Source organism: Harmonia axyridis, chromosome 4 (assembly GCF_914767665.1).
Source record: "Harmonia axyridis chromosome 4, icHarAxyr1.1, whole genome shotgun sequence".
NCBI classification, from domain to species: domain Eukaryota; kingdom Metazoa; phylum Arthropoda; class Insecta; order Coleoptera; family Coccinellidae; genus Harmonia; species Harmonia axyridis.
In genome coordinates, this window is record NC_059504.1 from 26,328,332 (window position 1) to 26,342,634 (window position 14,303).

General features: G+C 34.1%; 1 protein-coding gene across 17 annotated transcripts in view; it reads left to right on the forward strand.

Annotated features, from left to right (window-relative positions):
* LOC123677950 overlaps positions 1-14,303 on the forward strand; it is a 35,022-nt gene that overhangs the window by 16,081 nt on the left and 4,638 nt on the right. For 5 of the 17 annotated variants that reach the window (XR_006747161.1, XR_006747167.1, XM_045614701.1 and 2 more), the window contains one exon: positions 7,749-8,958. The exons of 8 other annotated variants lie outside the window; for them this stretch is intronic. Coding sequence is in view for 3 of the 9 variants with exons in the window: in XM_045614691.1 (XP_045470647.1) it covers positions 8,154-8,699 (546 nt within the window). In the remaining 6 variants the exon portion in view is untranslated. Of the gene's footprint in view, positions 1-3,443; positions 4,187-7,748; positions 8,959-14,303 lie in introns of those variants that run through there. 4 more of the 17 variants (XR_006747163.1, XR_006747165.1, XR_006747169.1 and 1 more) reach the window with 1 other exon arrangement.

The window sequence follows — 14,303 nt, forward strand, 5'->3', positions numbered from 1 at the left end:
GAAGGAATTTTTGTCGAATTATCTGTTTAAGAGGTAATGGTACCACGTGCGTTTGAGCGCATCTGTCAAAGTTTACCTATTCAGCTCCCTCCAGCCCCTCTGAGATGCCGTCACTTTTCAGGATGAGTGGAGCAATCTCAAACGTTCTTCTGATCTTCCGTCCTTTTCTACCACATCTAAGAATTCAGATACGTTTGACGGCATTCAATTCTTACACGCCAGCCAATGAAATCGCAGCGAACTGTACGAACGGTTGTTCGAACATTTGGCAATGCAGCAACTTCGAGCTCGAAAGACAGGTACAGAGATGGTATTAGGTATCTTTCTAGGACGGATTGGCCAGATGTTTTGAAAGGAATAACTCGCTTTTTATGATGGGCAATAAAACCGATTTTAGAGAGGGTTGCGAAGTTGTCAGAAATATCAGTTAGGATCGACTATTATCAGATGGGTTCGAGAAAAAATGTATATGCTAAATTTGTTCAGATTCCTTCATTCTTACGAAAATTAATTTGATTCAAAAACGTATTTAGTGGAATAATAAAAAAATCAAAACAAATGCACCGAAACTTTTCACATAAGCGGGTCACATTCATTGAGCAAAATATTGATTTTGCTCATTATGGTTAGCCAAATCAAAATGAACCATCAATATGATGGTCATCCAAATATGATATCGGATGAATGATGGAACATGGGCATTTATGACCAATATTCATTTCAAGTCAGTTGTTATATCGTATTGATCAACATGCTGAATATTACGATTCATTTATATTGAAGGCAAAAAAAAGTACTAAAATTTTCAAAAATTCTTATTTTCACAAACTGCCTTCGTACAAAAAACAGTTGTTATATCGCATTGATTCTCCATGTTTAGGATTACGATCCATGAATTTTGAAGGCATAAAAAGTACTGGAATTTGAAAAAAAAAGCCTATTTTCAAAAATTGACCACGTACAAAAATCAGTTGTTATATAGCAATATCGCATTGATTTTCCATGCTCAGGATTACGATCCATTAATTTTGAAGGCAAAAAAAATAACTAACATTTTTGGAAATTCTTATTTTAAGAAATTTCTTACGTACAAAAATAGGTTGTTATGTCGCGATATCGCATTGATTCTCCATACTCAGGCAATAATTTTGCATAATTTTGAAGGCAAAAAAAACAATTAACATTTTCAAAAATTTTTATTTCCAGAAATTCACTATGTATAAAAATCAGTTGTTATATAGCAATATCGCATTGATTCTAATATTCAGGACGCTCAGGATTACGATTCATTTTTTGAAGGCAAAAAAAAGAATGGAATTATAAAAAATTCTCATTCTCAGAAATTGACTACATACAAAAATCAGTTGTTATATCAAAATATCGCATTAATTCTCAATGCTCAGGATTACGATCCAACAATTTTGAAGAGAAAAAAAGGACTCTAATCTCATTTTCAGAAATTGACTATGCAGAATCAAGAAATTTCTAAACAATAATAACATCTTAGTACTGACCTTCAATATTCCCCTATAATTACCAACCAGTTCAACTGAAATATTAATTCTTATTGTGCATAAAAATAATCACATTTCCATACACTGAAAGATATTGGGATTGACTGAATATCTACGGAACAAATTTACATGATTAAAAAAACTAATAGTTGTCATAATTATTAGAATGACCACGTACTGATGAGATTATTGTCGGAAAATGTGAAAACTATAAACATGAAATTTGGTAAAAAATCAGTTCTTATATCACTTATTGATCTTTCATACTCAGGATCACGATCCATCAATTTGGAAGGCAAAAAAAGCCCTAAAATCTTTTTTGAAAATTCTCATTTTCAGAAATTGACTTCGTACAAAAATCAGTTGTTATATCGCAATATCGCATTGATTCTCCTTGCTCAGAATTACGATCCATTTATTTTGAAGGCAATAAAAGGTTCTCAAATTTCAAAAAATTCTCATGTTCAGAAATTGACTCACATCGTAACATCGTAGTACTGAACTTCAATATTACCATATAATTATCTACCATTTCAACTGAAATGTTATTTCATGTTGTGCATGAACATAATCTCTTTCCCATACACTGAAAGATGAATTGGTATTGAATGAATATTTACAAAACAGATTATGCATGATTAAAAAACTAATAGTATCATCATAAGAATGACCATGAACTAATAAGATTCTTCTTGTTTTCCTGTAGAAATCAAATTTGATATTTTACATGATACTCCCAAAAAGCAAGTAATGGGATCAGAATAAATAAATCCTTGAATCTCTTGTTACCCATATCGAAAAGAATTGACAGCTAACTAAACTGAATAAAGGTATGAACAGACCGACGCGTGACTGCGGGAGCGGGAAAGAAACTTTTGTGGGATGGAAATCAACGGCTTTGAGCAGTAAAACTTCTTCCTCCGAAAAACTGTCATTTTCATACATAATTTTAGATTCATACTAATAATCGTGTCTCATTATTTTCGCGTAGGTGTGCATGCTATGCAATCTGCCCGCTGAACGCATCGCTCCCGTTCCCGAAGTCCCGCGTCGATCTGTTCATACCTTCAAACTTTCGAAAAGAAACGAACAAGCTGGAAATCTTTCTATTCACCTAATACATACTGTTTACGACTCTAACTGAAAACTGATTCATAACGCATCAACGTTGCCGGAATTATCAAATTGTAGGTAGTATTGAAGAATCTGGTGATTCGTTGCGAATTTATACAGTAGGGGCAGCACTATACGACGGTCGATTATTCTTTTTTATTACGAAGTGATTTCAGCTCTTTTGAAATGTTTTTCTGTAGTTTTTTTTTTACGAATAATTCTAAAATAAATCAGTGATAAGCCCTTTCATCCATATCATCAATTCCTTTGCGGAAAACGAAAAGTTACCAACTTTTTTTTTTGTTTTTTCATTCGCAAATTAAAAATAGCCCGTCCCTGCCTTTCAGATCATTGTTTGAAGAAATTATCAGAAAACCCCATACAAATCGGTGATCTGCAAGAATAGTTATTCTCTTTTAAGTTTTGAACTGACCAGTCAAGTGGTACCATTCCCTCTTAACATTGAATAAGCGATAATTTTCAGCAGATTATTGATTGCGTGCGCGAAATAAAACTAATGAATTTGTAGAAGATGTCGATTTAAATTTAGAATTGTATTTAACTTAAATAAACATATTCCAATTGATTTCAGCGCGGTTATATTATCTAGAAGGGAATGTGTCATTTTAAGTGAACTTAAAGAATTTTTGATTATTTGGTGGCCACAGATAATAACTTCAGAGGAAACACTCCCTTATTTAAGGGGTAAAAACGAACTCACCTACCATTGATTCAGATTTTTTTTGTGGAACAATATAATAATTATAGGAATATCAGGAAAATTAATTGTGAATGATTTACTTTCTTCACATTTAGGTATGGTGGAAATGAAAAGAGTAGCCAGGTCTCTTTGAATATAGGAATATAAAACATGGTGAAACTAAAAGAAGCCCATCACCAGAAATATATATGATATTTTAAAGCCGCCCAGGGATGTAAAGAGTTCAGGAGATTTGGAAATTTGGAAAAACAAAGACATAGTGTAATATATTAGATAAGTTCGAATCATGCATATACGCTAAGGATTGTTTTTAGATTTTTATGCATTCATTGTATTGAGTATGGAATAAACCTCATATTAGAACCTGTGTTTGAGTTATTGACAAATTCCAGTTATTAACAACTCAATATTGATCAATTTGATATTATTGTTATTATATATTATATTGTTATTATTGGATTTTTTATTTTTATTGTTGGAAGAAAATGTAGATGTTGCCAAGGAGATAGACTTGCAAATTCAGGATCAAAATTATGACATTATTAACTACCCTGAAGTAAATAAAACCGATTTGGCCGATAGTAACTTTTACTCTATGTCCTAGCGACTAATGTTACTACGCGAGCGACGCGAATTTTATGTACTACGCGAGCGATGCGAGCTGCGTGATTTTCAGTGACCTACGTTGAAATCTACAAACACGACACGTCAAGACAAATGTGGTTGGGATTGTGCAGTGCGGAAGATCAGTCGCGCGAATATCAAATAATTTGATCGCGGACATCGCGCGAAATTCGCGTCAAACAGTTTTACGACCGATACGACTGCAAGTAGGACAGCGCTAGAGATGAGCGATATTTCACGAACTGTGATTTAATCACTGATATCAGACTGTCACAGGTAGTCACAGTTCCGCAAAACGAATACAGAGCGTGACGGGATCACTGTTTGAACATTTCACAGATATTTTCAGGGCGTATCAACGTCCGTGGCAATCGTAAATTATGAAGCCCGCCTGATGTTTTTATTGCTTCGGAACCTTTGTCGGCAACTTCGCAGGCTTTGAGAAGTATTTTTGTAGGACTTGTTGAATTATAATACTTGCTACAAAGAAATAATAACTACTGAATTACTACATAATTGGTACTGTATTCTGTATTATAAAAAATAAATGAAAACACGTTAGAGACGTTAGGTATGGTTTTTCTATTGACAAACTTTCTTCGAATCGTCGGTATCTTTGAGGGGGGCTGCAGCCCCTGATGCCCCTCTTCTAGCTGCTAGTGGATTTGAATTTGATATTATTTCACAGTTCATTTTACAATATTTGAGCTGCTGAATATTAGAAGTGTTAGAATTGATACTGATATTGATTCTCTGTTAATAATAAAAGTTAATATTCGTTAACGTTATCGTTCGTTAGTCGTGAATTTTCACTATTAGAGTTGGTGTGTGCGATTTGTGTGAAGTGTGAACCAGTTCTTGAAAATGAATAGGCGGAAGACCAGCGATATTTGGGCTTTCTTCACAGAAGTGGATGAAAATTATGCTACTTGCAATTTATGCAAGTTAAAATTATCTTTTAAAACCTCCACTTCAAATTTAAGAAAACATTTAAAAAATCGGCATCCTTCTGTTACGTTCCAAACCAAAGCTGGAACAACGAAAACCGTTGAAAATGTAAGAAAAATGAATGTTTTCATAATAATTTTTCATTAATTTTGCTTTGAATTTTTTACAGCTCCCAACAGTTGAACCAACGAACCAATTAGCCACGACTTCTACACCTGAACAAGAGCCTCCCGCAACCTGTTCCGGTCCATCTTCATCAAACTTTCGACAGTCGCGAGTTGAATCTTTTTTTTCTAAAATATCTACCAAGTCGAAAAATGTCATCGATAGAAAATTACTTTCGTTGTTTATTAAGGACCTGCAGCCATTTTCCCTCGTAGAAGACAGGGGATTTAGAGAGTTAATATCTGCTCTGAATCCCAACTATCAACTACCTTCAAGATTTGTTATTTCAAAAACTTTATTGCCAGCAATATACGAGGAGTGCGTTCATAGTGTTAGAGAAATAATTAATAGTGGAAAAACATTTTGCATCACGACCGATGCATGGAGCTCTATTAACAATGTTAGCTATGTTGCAGTTACAGCGCATTTTATTGATGAAAATTTCTATTTAAAATCAATATTACTTGAATGTTCGGCTTGCGATTTACGTCATTCTTCCGAAAATTTATCTGCGGAACTACGAAGAGTGACTAGGGAATGGGGTATTGAAAGGAAAGTGATATTTGCAGTATCAGATAATGCTGCGAACATCCAAAAAGCAATTCAAGACATAGGATGGAAACATATTGGCTGTCTAGCGCACACAATAAATTTGCTAGTGAAAGATGGGCTCAAAAATGAGGACATCCAAAAAACTATTGATAAAGTTCGGGGAATAGTTAAGCATTTTAAAAAAAGTAACATTTCATCCCAAAAATTAATAAAATATCAAGAAAACGTGGGAAAAACGCCCTTAAAATTAATATTGGAAGTTCCGACCCGATGGAATTCCACGTTTAGCATGCTAGAAAGGTTTATATTTTTAGAAGAAGCTGTGAAAAGTACTGTAGCCATTATTGAAAAAGAACTGCCTGTACTTACAGCTACAGAGTGGAACATTATAAAGGAACTGTGTCTGATATTAAAACCTTTTGAAGAAGCCACAAAATCTCTGAGTGGAGAAAATTATTGCACCTCTTCGTTAGTGATCCCCATTTGTAATGGATTGAAGAATATTTTGGAAGAGTTACTGAGGAAAAAGTTATCGGAAACTGTGACGAATGTAGTGCAACGACTTCGAGGCAGTTTTCAGGAACGTTTAGGAAATGTGGAAAACAATAACACATTAGCAGTGAGTACTTTTCTTGATCCCAAATTCAAACAATTTGCATTTTCGAATCCTTCCATGGCTGAAAATACGAAAGAAAATATAATGAAAATGATTGTAGAAAAAATCTCCGAAGAGTCAAGTGAGTTATATCCAAGTAGCGCAGCAAAAGAATCAAACGATAAACCCATGGAAGAAATCGGGCACACACAATTCTCGTGCAATTATTGAAATACAGGGATACATTGAAGAGGGTGTTATATCTCGCCATCAGAATTCACTCTTGTGGTGGAAAAATCACAAAGAAAGGTTACCGTATTTATCTAAAATCGCACAAGATCAATTATGCACTCTAGCAACATCAGTTCCGTGCGAAAGATTATTTTCGAAAGCCGGAAATATATTGACAGAACGTCGAAGCAGACTTAATAATAAAAAAACCCAAATGATTCTCTTCCTCAATAGCAATTTGTCGTTGGTAGAGAATGAATAAGAATCATTATTATTAAATAAATATATGAATATATGCATATGGCTTATTATTTATTATTCCATGTCCTAAAAATCATACCTTTTCATTTAGAGATTTCACAATTCTTTGATTAGCTCAAAAATTAATAGAAAATATCAAATATATTTAGAAAATTTAATTATTCAATAACTGGTTTTACTATATTTTTGTACATTTCTGATTGTTACTTCTTCTGTTTTTCTCTAATTTTATTGCAGTATCAGCTATACTTAATATTATCAATATATATTCACATGTGAGTTATTGTATGTGTAGGTATTATTTATTTTTCGATGTCCAAAATTATTCATATCCATATTCTACAAATCTGTTACCTCTAAAGTATTAACAGAAAGACAAAAGAGCTAAGGTTCGGGTGATCTATACACATAATAATAACGAGCACGGTCCGTGCTTGCTTAGCGCTTTTATGATATCAGTATCAGTGAAATTAAAGCGTGACGTGATCACCGTTTAGGTATCGGATTCGTTTAGCGAACGTTCCGTACAGCACTGGTAGTGGGGTGACCCCACTCCCAGTGCTGCGGAACAGGGAACGGAACGGACTCTAACCGAATACGATACCTAAACGGTGATCACCGTCACAGTTTAATTTCACTGATATCATAAAGGAACAGGAACGTTTCACAACGTGATCTGGAAATCACGGTATCGCTCATCTCTATTATTATATTCCAAGGTTTGATAAATTCGCTTTGGTCGCGTCGCTCGCATCGCTCGCAATAGTTCGCTCACGCAGGAAACAGCGTTATGTGAGACATTAGCAACTCACGTAACCATTAGAAATTATTATTTGAAAAATTGATGTAGTGTAATATATTAGATATAAGTTTTGATCCTGCTTATACGCGAGGATGATTTTTAGATTTTTATGCATTCTTTGTATTGAGTATGGAATAAACCCTATACTGGAAAATTCCGGTAATTATAAACCCAATATCTAAACAAACTATAAGAAGATCATCTAACATAAATTTTTTTCAGCACATGAAAGAGGAAGTGTTAGAAGACGCACCGTCGCCTTATTCTGACCAACAGTCCACCAATGGAGAAGACGTCAAGCCCAACATATCCGTATCATCCCCTGTTTCGTATTCCAACCCCGAAACATCAGACACTATCAAAAGAAGAAAGAAAGCAAACGAAAGGCGAGCTCAAAACCCAGAATGGAAGGAATACAAGCACGAGAATCTCATCGCCGCCATCAACGCAGTACTCAGTACAAGCATGTCGGTCTTAGCAGCTTCCCAGAAATACCAGGTGCCTTATGCAAGCCTCTATCAAAATCTTCTCTATTATGGCATTCCGACCAGAGGGTCGGTATTGTAACCACCATGTCTTGCAGATATTTCAGCAAGGATCTTAACTGCGCCATCAAAGAAGTAGCTAATGGAAAAATGTTGGCTCTACAATCTGCCAAGAAATACAAAGTACCATCTAGATTCTAGAACCCTCTCCGATAATGTTAGCGAGTTACGCACTGTGACCACCAGGTCTTGCGGATATTCCATCGAGGATCTGAACTGTGCCCTCCAAGAAGTAGCCAATGGAAACATGTTGGCCCTACAAGCTGCCAAAAAATACAACGTGCCTAATGGGACAATATACTATAATATCAAAAAGTTAGGCATTGTGGTCCTCAGGTCTTGCAGATATTCCAGCGATGATCTTAACTGTGCCATCCAAGAGGTAGCCAATGGAAACATGTTGGTCCTACAAGCATCCAAGAAATACAACGTGCCTACTAGCACCCTCTCCCATAAAGTTAGCAAGTTAGGCATTGTGACCAACAGGTCTTTCGAGAAAGATTCCCAAGGCAATGTCCGCTATTTAGTGACTAGACGGACATATTCACCCTACCAAACCTGCGAAAATGAGAATTGCACGAGTAAGAAGAAAAAAATAAGATGTGCGTGTGATAGGTACGCCAACTGAAGATTTAACCTGCAAATTGCTGACATAGTTCCATATAGTTTATGTTTTTGTATAATTACTACAGACTACTAAGTGCTATATAATTCTGAGAAGGGTGCTACTTGACCGTTGAAAGACTCTTGCGAACAAAGCAATTTCTACAAATAATATCACTTCATCATATCATCTTTCAACAATTTTTATTTCACTGGTCTGCATTTGGCAGAACCTATGGATTGAAAGCTTGAGATAACTTCAAAACCCGATTTTGACTTTAAAAGCCTTCTGCAAAAAGTTGAACTCTAATTCATTATACATTCTTTAGATTAAATTGTTATCTCTCAAGTTTTGGTTTTGGGGTATGAGCTGTTTTTACATAATTTGATTTTCAGTGATCGTTTCGAACTGATGAGAATCATTTCAACTTTAGGATAAATTCATATCTGCAAATTTGGTTGGAATTGATACAGTACCAAATGGTAAAAAAAATGTTCAATAAGTGTGCCTAGTTCAAAACGACTAGGGTCAAATATTCCTATAGTCAATTATTTAACTCGAAACGAAATTCACTCTGTAAGATTAGTTAAGAAAATTAATTACACTTGAAAGATAAAGTAACCACACCTGCATACGCGATTTTGAACGTTTTGTCATCATCAAAAGGAAAAGGCAAAATAAATGAAAGTCATAATTTTTTTATTCATTGATTTCGTTATGAATTTCAATACTTTATAAATAATATACTTGATGAAATTTTTTCATGATATTTTAAAATCTGATTCAAAATTTTCTGTTATTTCGAAGAAATATTTTTATTGAATTGCTGTTTTGCTAATATTTTGTTTATGTTCTTAAGAAGATTTCGAAGTTGAAGTTCATTCAGTTAGTAACCTGTAATTTGGTGACAACTTCAGCTGATCAAGTTTAGTTCACAGAAAACTCGAATTATTACATAATTGATAAGTGGTTTGATATTGCATGTTTAATGTTTAAAGCACATTGTTTTTGAGATTGTTATCGAGGTATCAAACTTGAACCTCAAGAAAGAATTTCAGCAAAAGTTACAAATTCTAGAATTAACCATATTGCAAAGCCATAGCTGTGATCAACTAGACTGACACCAGTCTCACAATACAGGGTGTAACTGAATAAGTGTAAAACATTTAAGGAGGTGATTCCTCATCGAAAAAAAGATAGGATCTTTCATATAAAGAAACTTCATTGGAGCATCCCTTGATACAGCCCCTTAAAGGGGGTACATAAAATTTGTATAACAATTTTTTTCACAAGCACTGAAAAAGTTACAATATTGAAATTAACCTGACGTTTTGTACTACCAAAAAGACACTTAGCCAGTAATTTATTTGGTTTACCCCATGGTAAGGGGTGAAAAACGCAACCCCTAAAATTTATTTCCAATGTAACTTTTTGTCTTATTATTTGTTTACCATTTAAAAATTTATTTCCGATAGCCTGTTTCATTCTAAACAAAAAATATCTCTTGGGTTTTTTGCCCAAAATAAACCAGTAAGCAGCAAAACATTATTTTACGAACAGCTACAGAGATACATCGTCATAAATGCGAACTGGATTTATTGTTATTTTGTAGTTAGTACAATTAGTATTAGTATTAATTCAATTTCGAAAATTCCCAAACTGACAGCGTCATACCAATTTAATTGTCACTATCGCTAATAGCGACCTACTAGATAGATTAGTTTCGTATTTTCGCATTTATGACGATGTATCTCTGTAGTTGTTCGTAAAATAATGTTTTGCTGCTTACTGGTTTATTTTGGGCAAAAAACCCAAGAAATATTTTTTGTTTAGAATGAAACAGGCTATCGGAAATAAATTTTTAAATGGTAAACAAATAATAAGACAAAAAGTTACATTGGAAATAAATTTTAGGGGTTGCGTTTTTCACCCCTTACAACCATGTGGTAAACCAAATAAATTACTGGCTAAGTGTCTTTTTGGTAGTACAAAACGTCAGGTTAATTTCAATATTGTAACTTTTTCAGTGCTTGTGAAAAAAATTGTTATACAAATTTTATGTACCCCCTTTAAGGGGCTGTATTTTAACAAGGGATGCTCCAATGAAGTTTCTTTATATGAAAGATCCTATCTTTTTTTCGATGAGGAATCACCTCCTTAAATGTTTTACACTTATTCAGTTACACCCTGTATTATGCTTCATAAAAATAGACTGGTTTGGCCTAGTTACAAATAAATTCAACTGATATTTCGAGTGTACTTTATTCACATAAATGGAAGAAGCACCCGCAAGTTTTTCCATTATATTTTCAATTATGTTCTCACCAGCAGTTCCGTTCTAATTTTGGAATACTGATCATTACAATTCACTGTAGGGGTCCTAAAGAGTATTTCTAAACAAATCATGTCATGCCTTCAGAAACTTGATACTATAGTGGTCATATTCTAACCATAAAAAAATACGGCTCATTTGGGATATTCATGAAAATATTCCGATATCACAATTGTTTTTCGAAACTGGTGTTGGTTACCTCATAATTTTTAAAGCATCGTTGAAACTTGTTTCACAATTACCATAGAGATCCGTTAGTGTGGTCACTGCTGATATAATAAATAAATATGCTTCACATGTTTTAACTAACTCAATTTTCAAGTTATATTAATCGAAATATGATGCAAAGTCATAGTCATTTATATTTTATTTGATACAGCTATTTTATTATGTGTTCTTTTCACACTTTATTTATTCAGACTTTGTATTGTTAAATGTTAAATTTTTAATATATGTTCAATATTATTTTTAAATATAGAATTTATATTATAGCACTGCTCGAATGCATTGCATAGATATATTATATATTCGAAATTATTCCATTTGTTTTATTCCGTTCAGTTATTTTTTTATCCAGCCTACAGATTAGACATAAACTAAGTTTTTTTGACGAAATGACTGATAGATGCATAAAGAAACCAGAAGGTCGCAAAGCGATAGATTCAGGCGTTCTGAATATGTTCGAAAGAAGATATTCTTCAACTGATGCACTGAAAAACCAAATAATGTCTCTAGGTTCTATGGCCACACATCCCAGGGCTCAAGGAAATCGAATACGAAATTCCAATCCATTGCCCCAAAAGTTCAAATTGTCTTCAATTTGTTGCACACACTGTTCCTTTCACAGGAGAAATTATTTATGCATTTTTTATAATTTTTTTATAGACTAATATCATCACACATAACTTACATTATTGGTCTGCTGAAAATCCATATTGGATGCGAGAAGTGCCACATCAAGGTCGCTGGACAAAATTCTCAACATGATCCGAGAAATCTGTCATTTTCAATTGTACCTCCAAAATAGGAACATCGTATAGATATAGTCAATTCAAAACTGATATCTTCAGAAATAAATAGCAATTTGAATGACACAATAAATTGTACAACACAGCCCAGACAATTTTTCGATGCAAATTACTCAGTTCAGTTATTTAAAAACTAAATTATTGAAATCTTGTGACGAGAATGGTACAAAAATCCGAAAACAACGGGTAAGTGTATATTGATGACGAATGCAAAAATCACAGATGGCAAATATGAAGCCGACAAAGCGGATAGATAAAGGAAAATAATAAATCTCGGACATTGACGTGCTCTTAGTCCAAAAAAAGTACTCATCTTGAAGGCGATAATAAACTCATAAAACGTAAAAGGGAAGATATGCCAATAACGATGGAAAACGATATCAGCCAAATCGAAATTCACATATACTCTTTCATTCTGTAATTTTCCTTTGGAATATTCTACTAGTTCCCCATAGGCTTTATTTTTGATATTCCTGTTTGCGTATGCTGAACTTTTTATTTTCCATTGACAGGTTTTCTGCCTAAATATTCCGATGAAACCTATCAAAAATTCTTTCATTTTGCACAAAAATTTGTACGCTACGAAGTTCCGGCGGTACCTGATAAATTGCCAGCTGTGTGTGATCATCTGATATCCGACCTGGATACTCAATAAAACAACCTCTTGAGTGGCGGGTTTCGATGGCAGCCTGGGATGGCAGTCAGTGTAGACTGGCTGCTATTTGGAAGCCTGGATTCCAAACGCTCGAAAAAACGCCTCATGAGTGGCGGGCATCAGTCTTTTCAGCGTTCAGAATCGAGTCATTTTCTTCAAACCAGACCTGTATTTTTTCAAGCAGGATGTACATTTTTTGTGATAAACTGGGGTAGCTCAGCAAATATGGTCACGAAACAAGATACGCTGAATTCATCAAATATTCCTTCTATATCGTTGATAAAAATGATGAAAAGAATTAGATCTAAAATACTTCCTTGTGGAACACCCGTGTTATTTATCTTTATATCTGATTAAATAGTTTTACCGTTCTTTTTGACTACTGTTCTCTGTTCCCTATCTCTCGAACAACCTCAGCATACTTCCCCTTATTCCATAAGACTCCAACAATTTCTTATGAGTAAGACTGTCAAAGGCTTTCGTTTCGAGAGATCTATAAATGCACCCAACAGGTTTTCGTTATAATATGTTTGGTTAACTGCAAAATAGCGCTTTCGACAGAACGGCCTTTTTATATACCCATGTTTATTTGCTGATTATATTACAAGAGGTCGGGGCCGTATCTAGGTACTATTGCGCCTGTGGCAATGTCTTAGACAGCGCCCCCCATTTTCGAAGATTTTTTTTCGTTGATTATATTTTCTTATAGTATTTTTTTGTTCATAACTCAAGTCATATATTTTGTGATTATTTTATGCTTAGTACGCAAATTCTAGGGAAGGCCAGCAATATTTTCAATGTTTCCAGCAAAGGCGTAGAAATGGGTGGTACTTATCCCCCCCAATATTTCCAAAATATATTTGCCATCTGTAATTTTTGTATTCGTAATCGGCATGCACTTACTCGTTGTTTTCGGTTTTTTGTTTCATTCTCGTCATAAAATTTCAATACTGTAGTACTGAGTAATTCGCATCGAAAAATTGTCTGGGCCGTGTTATACCATTTATTGTGTGATTCATTCAAATTGCAATTTAATTGTGCAGATATCAGTTTTGAATTGATTATATCTGATTCCTAATGTGTACAAATGAAAATGACACTTTTTGGTTTGTTGTAGTTTTGTCGTATCTGCTATCGATTTCGAAAAAAAAAATCAAATGGGTCTCTGGTAATCCTCAGGAAAATCCAAATTATTATAAAAATCCAGTTAGTAAGCTGTAATGAATAAATTAATTATAACTTATGTTACCTATCAACAAATTCTGTAGCGAAGATTAATAAAGATTCGATAAACTAATAAATACAAGCATCACTAAAAAGTATGACTATTCAAGCAGGCCCGGTCTGGCCAGGTCGGCAGGTCGGCGATCGCCGAGGGCCCCGGCCCAAGGGGGCCCCCAGCTGAATCAAACTAAACTAAACAAATTTTTGAAAATATGTTTTTTTGACAATTTTATTTCATTTAAACGTTTTAAAATGAACAAGGAATAGACATTATGGGCAAGGTTCTGTATTGATATTTTTGTCAAAATCTTTTATTTGAACAAGTTGATAAAAACAATTGCTTCGATAAAACGCAATATAATTTTGAAAGGCTTCCACGATAGCATTAT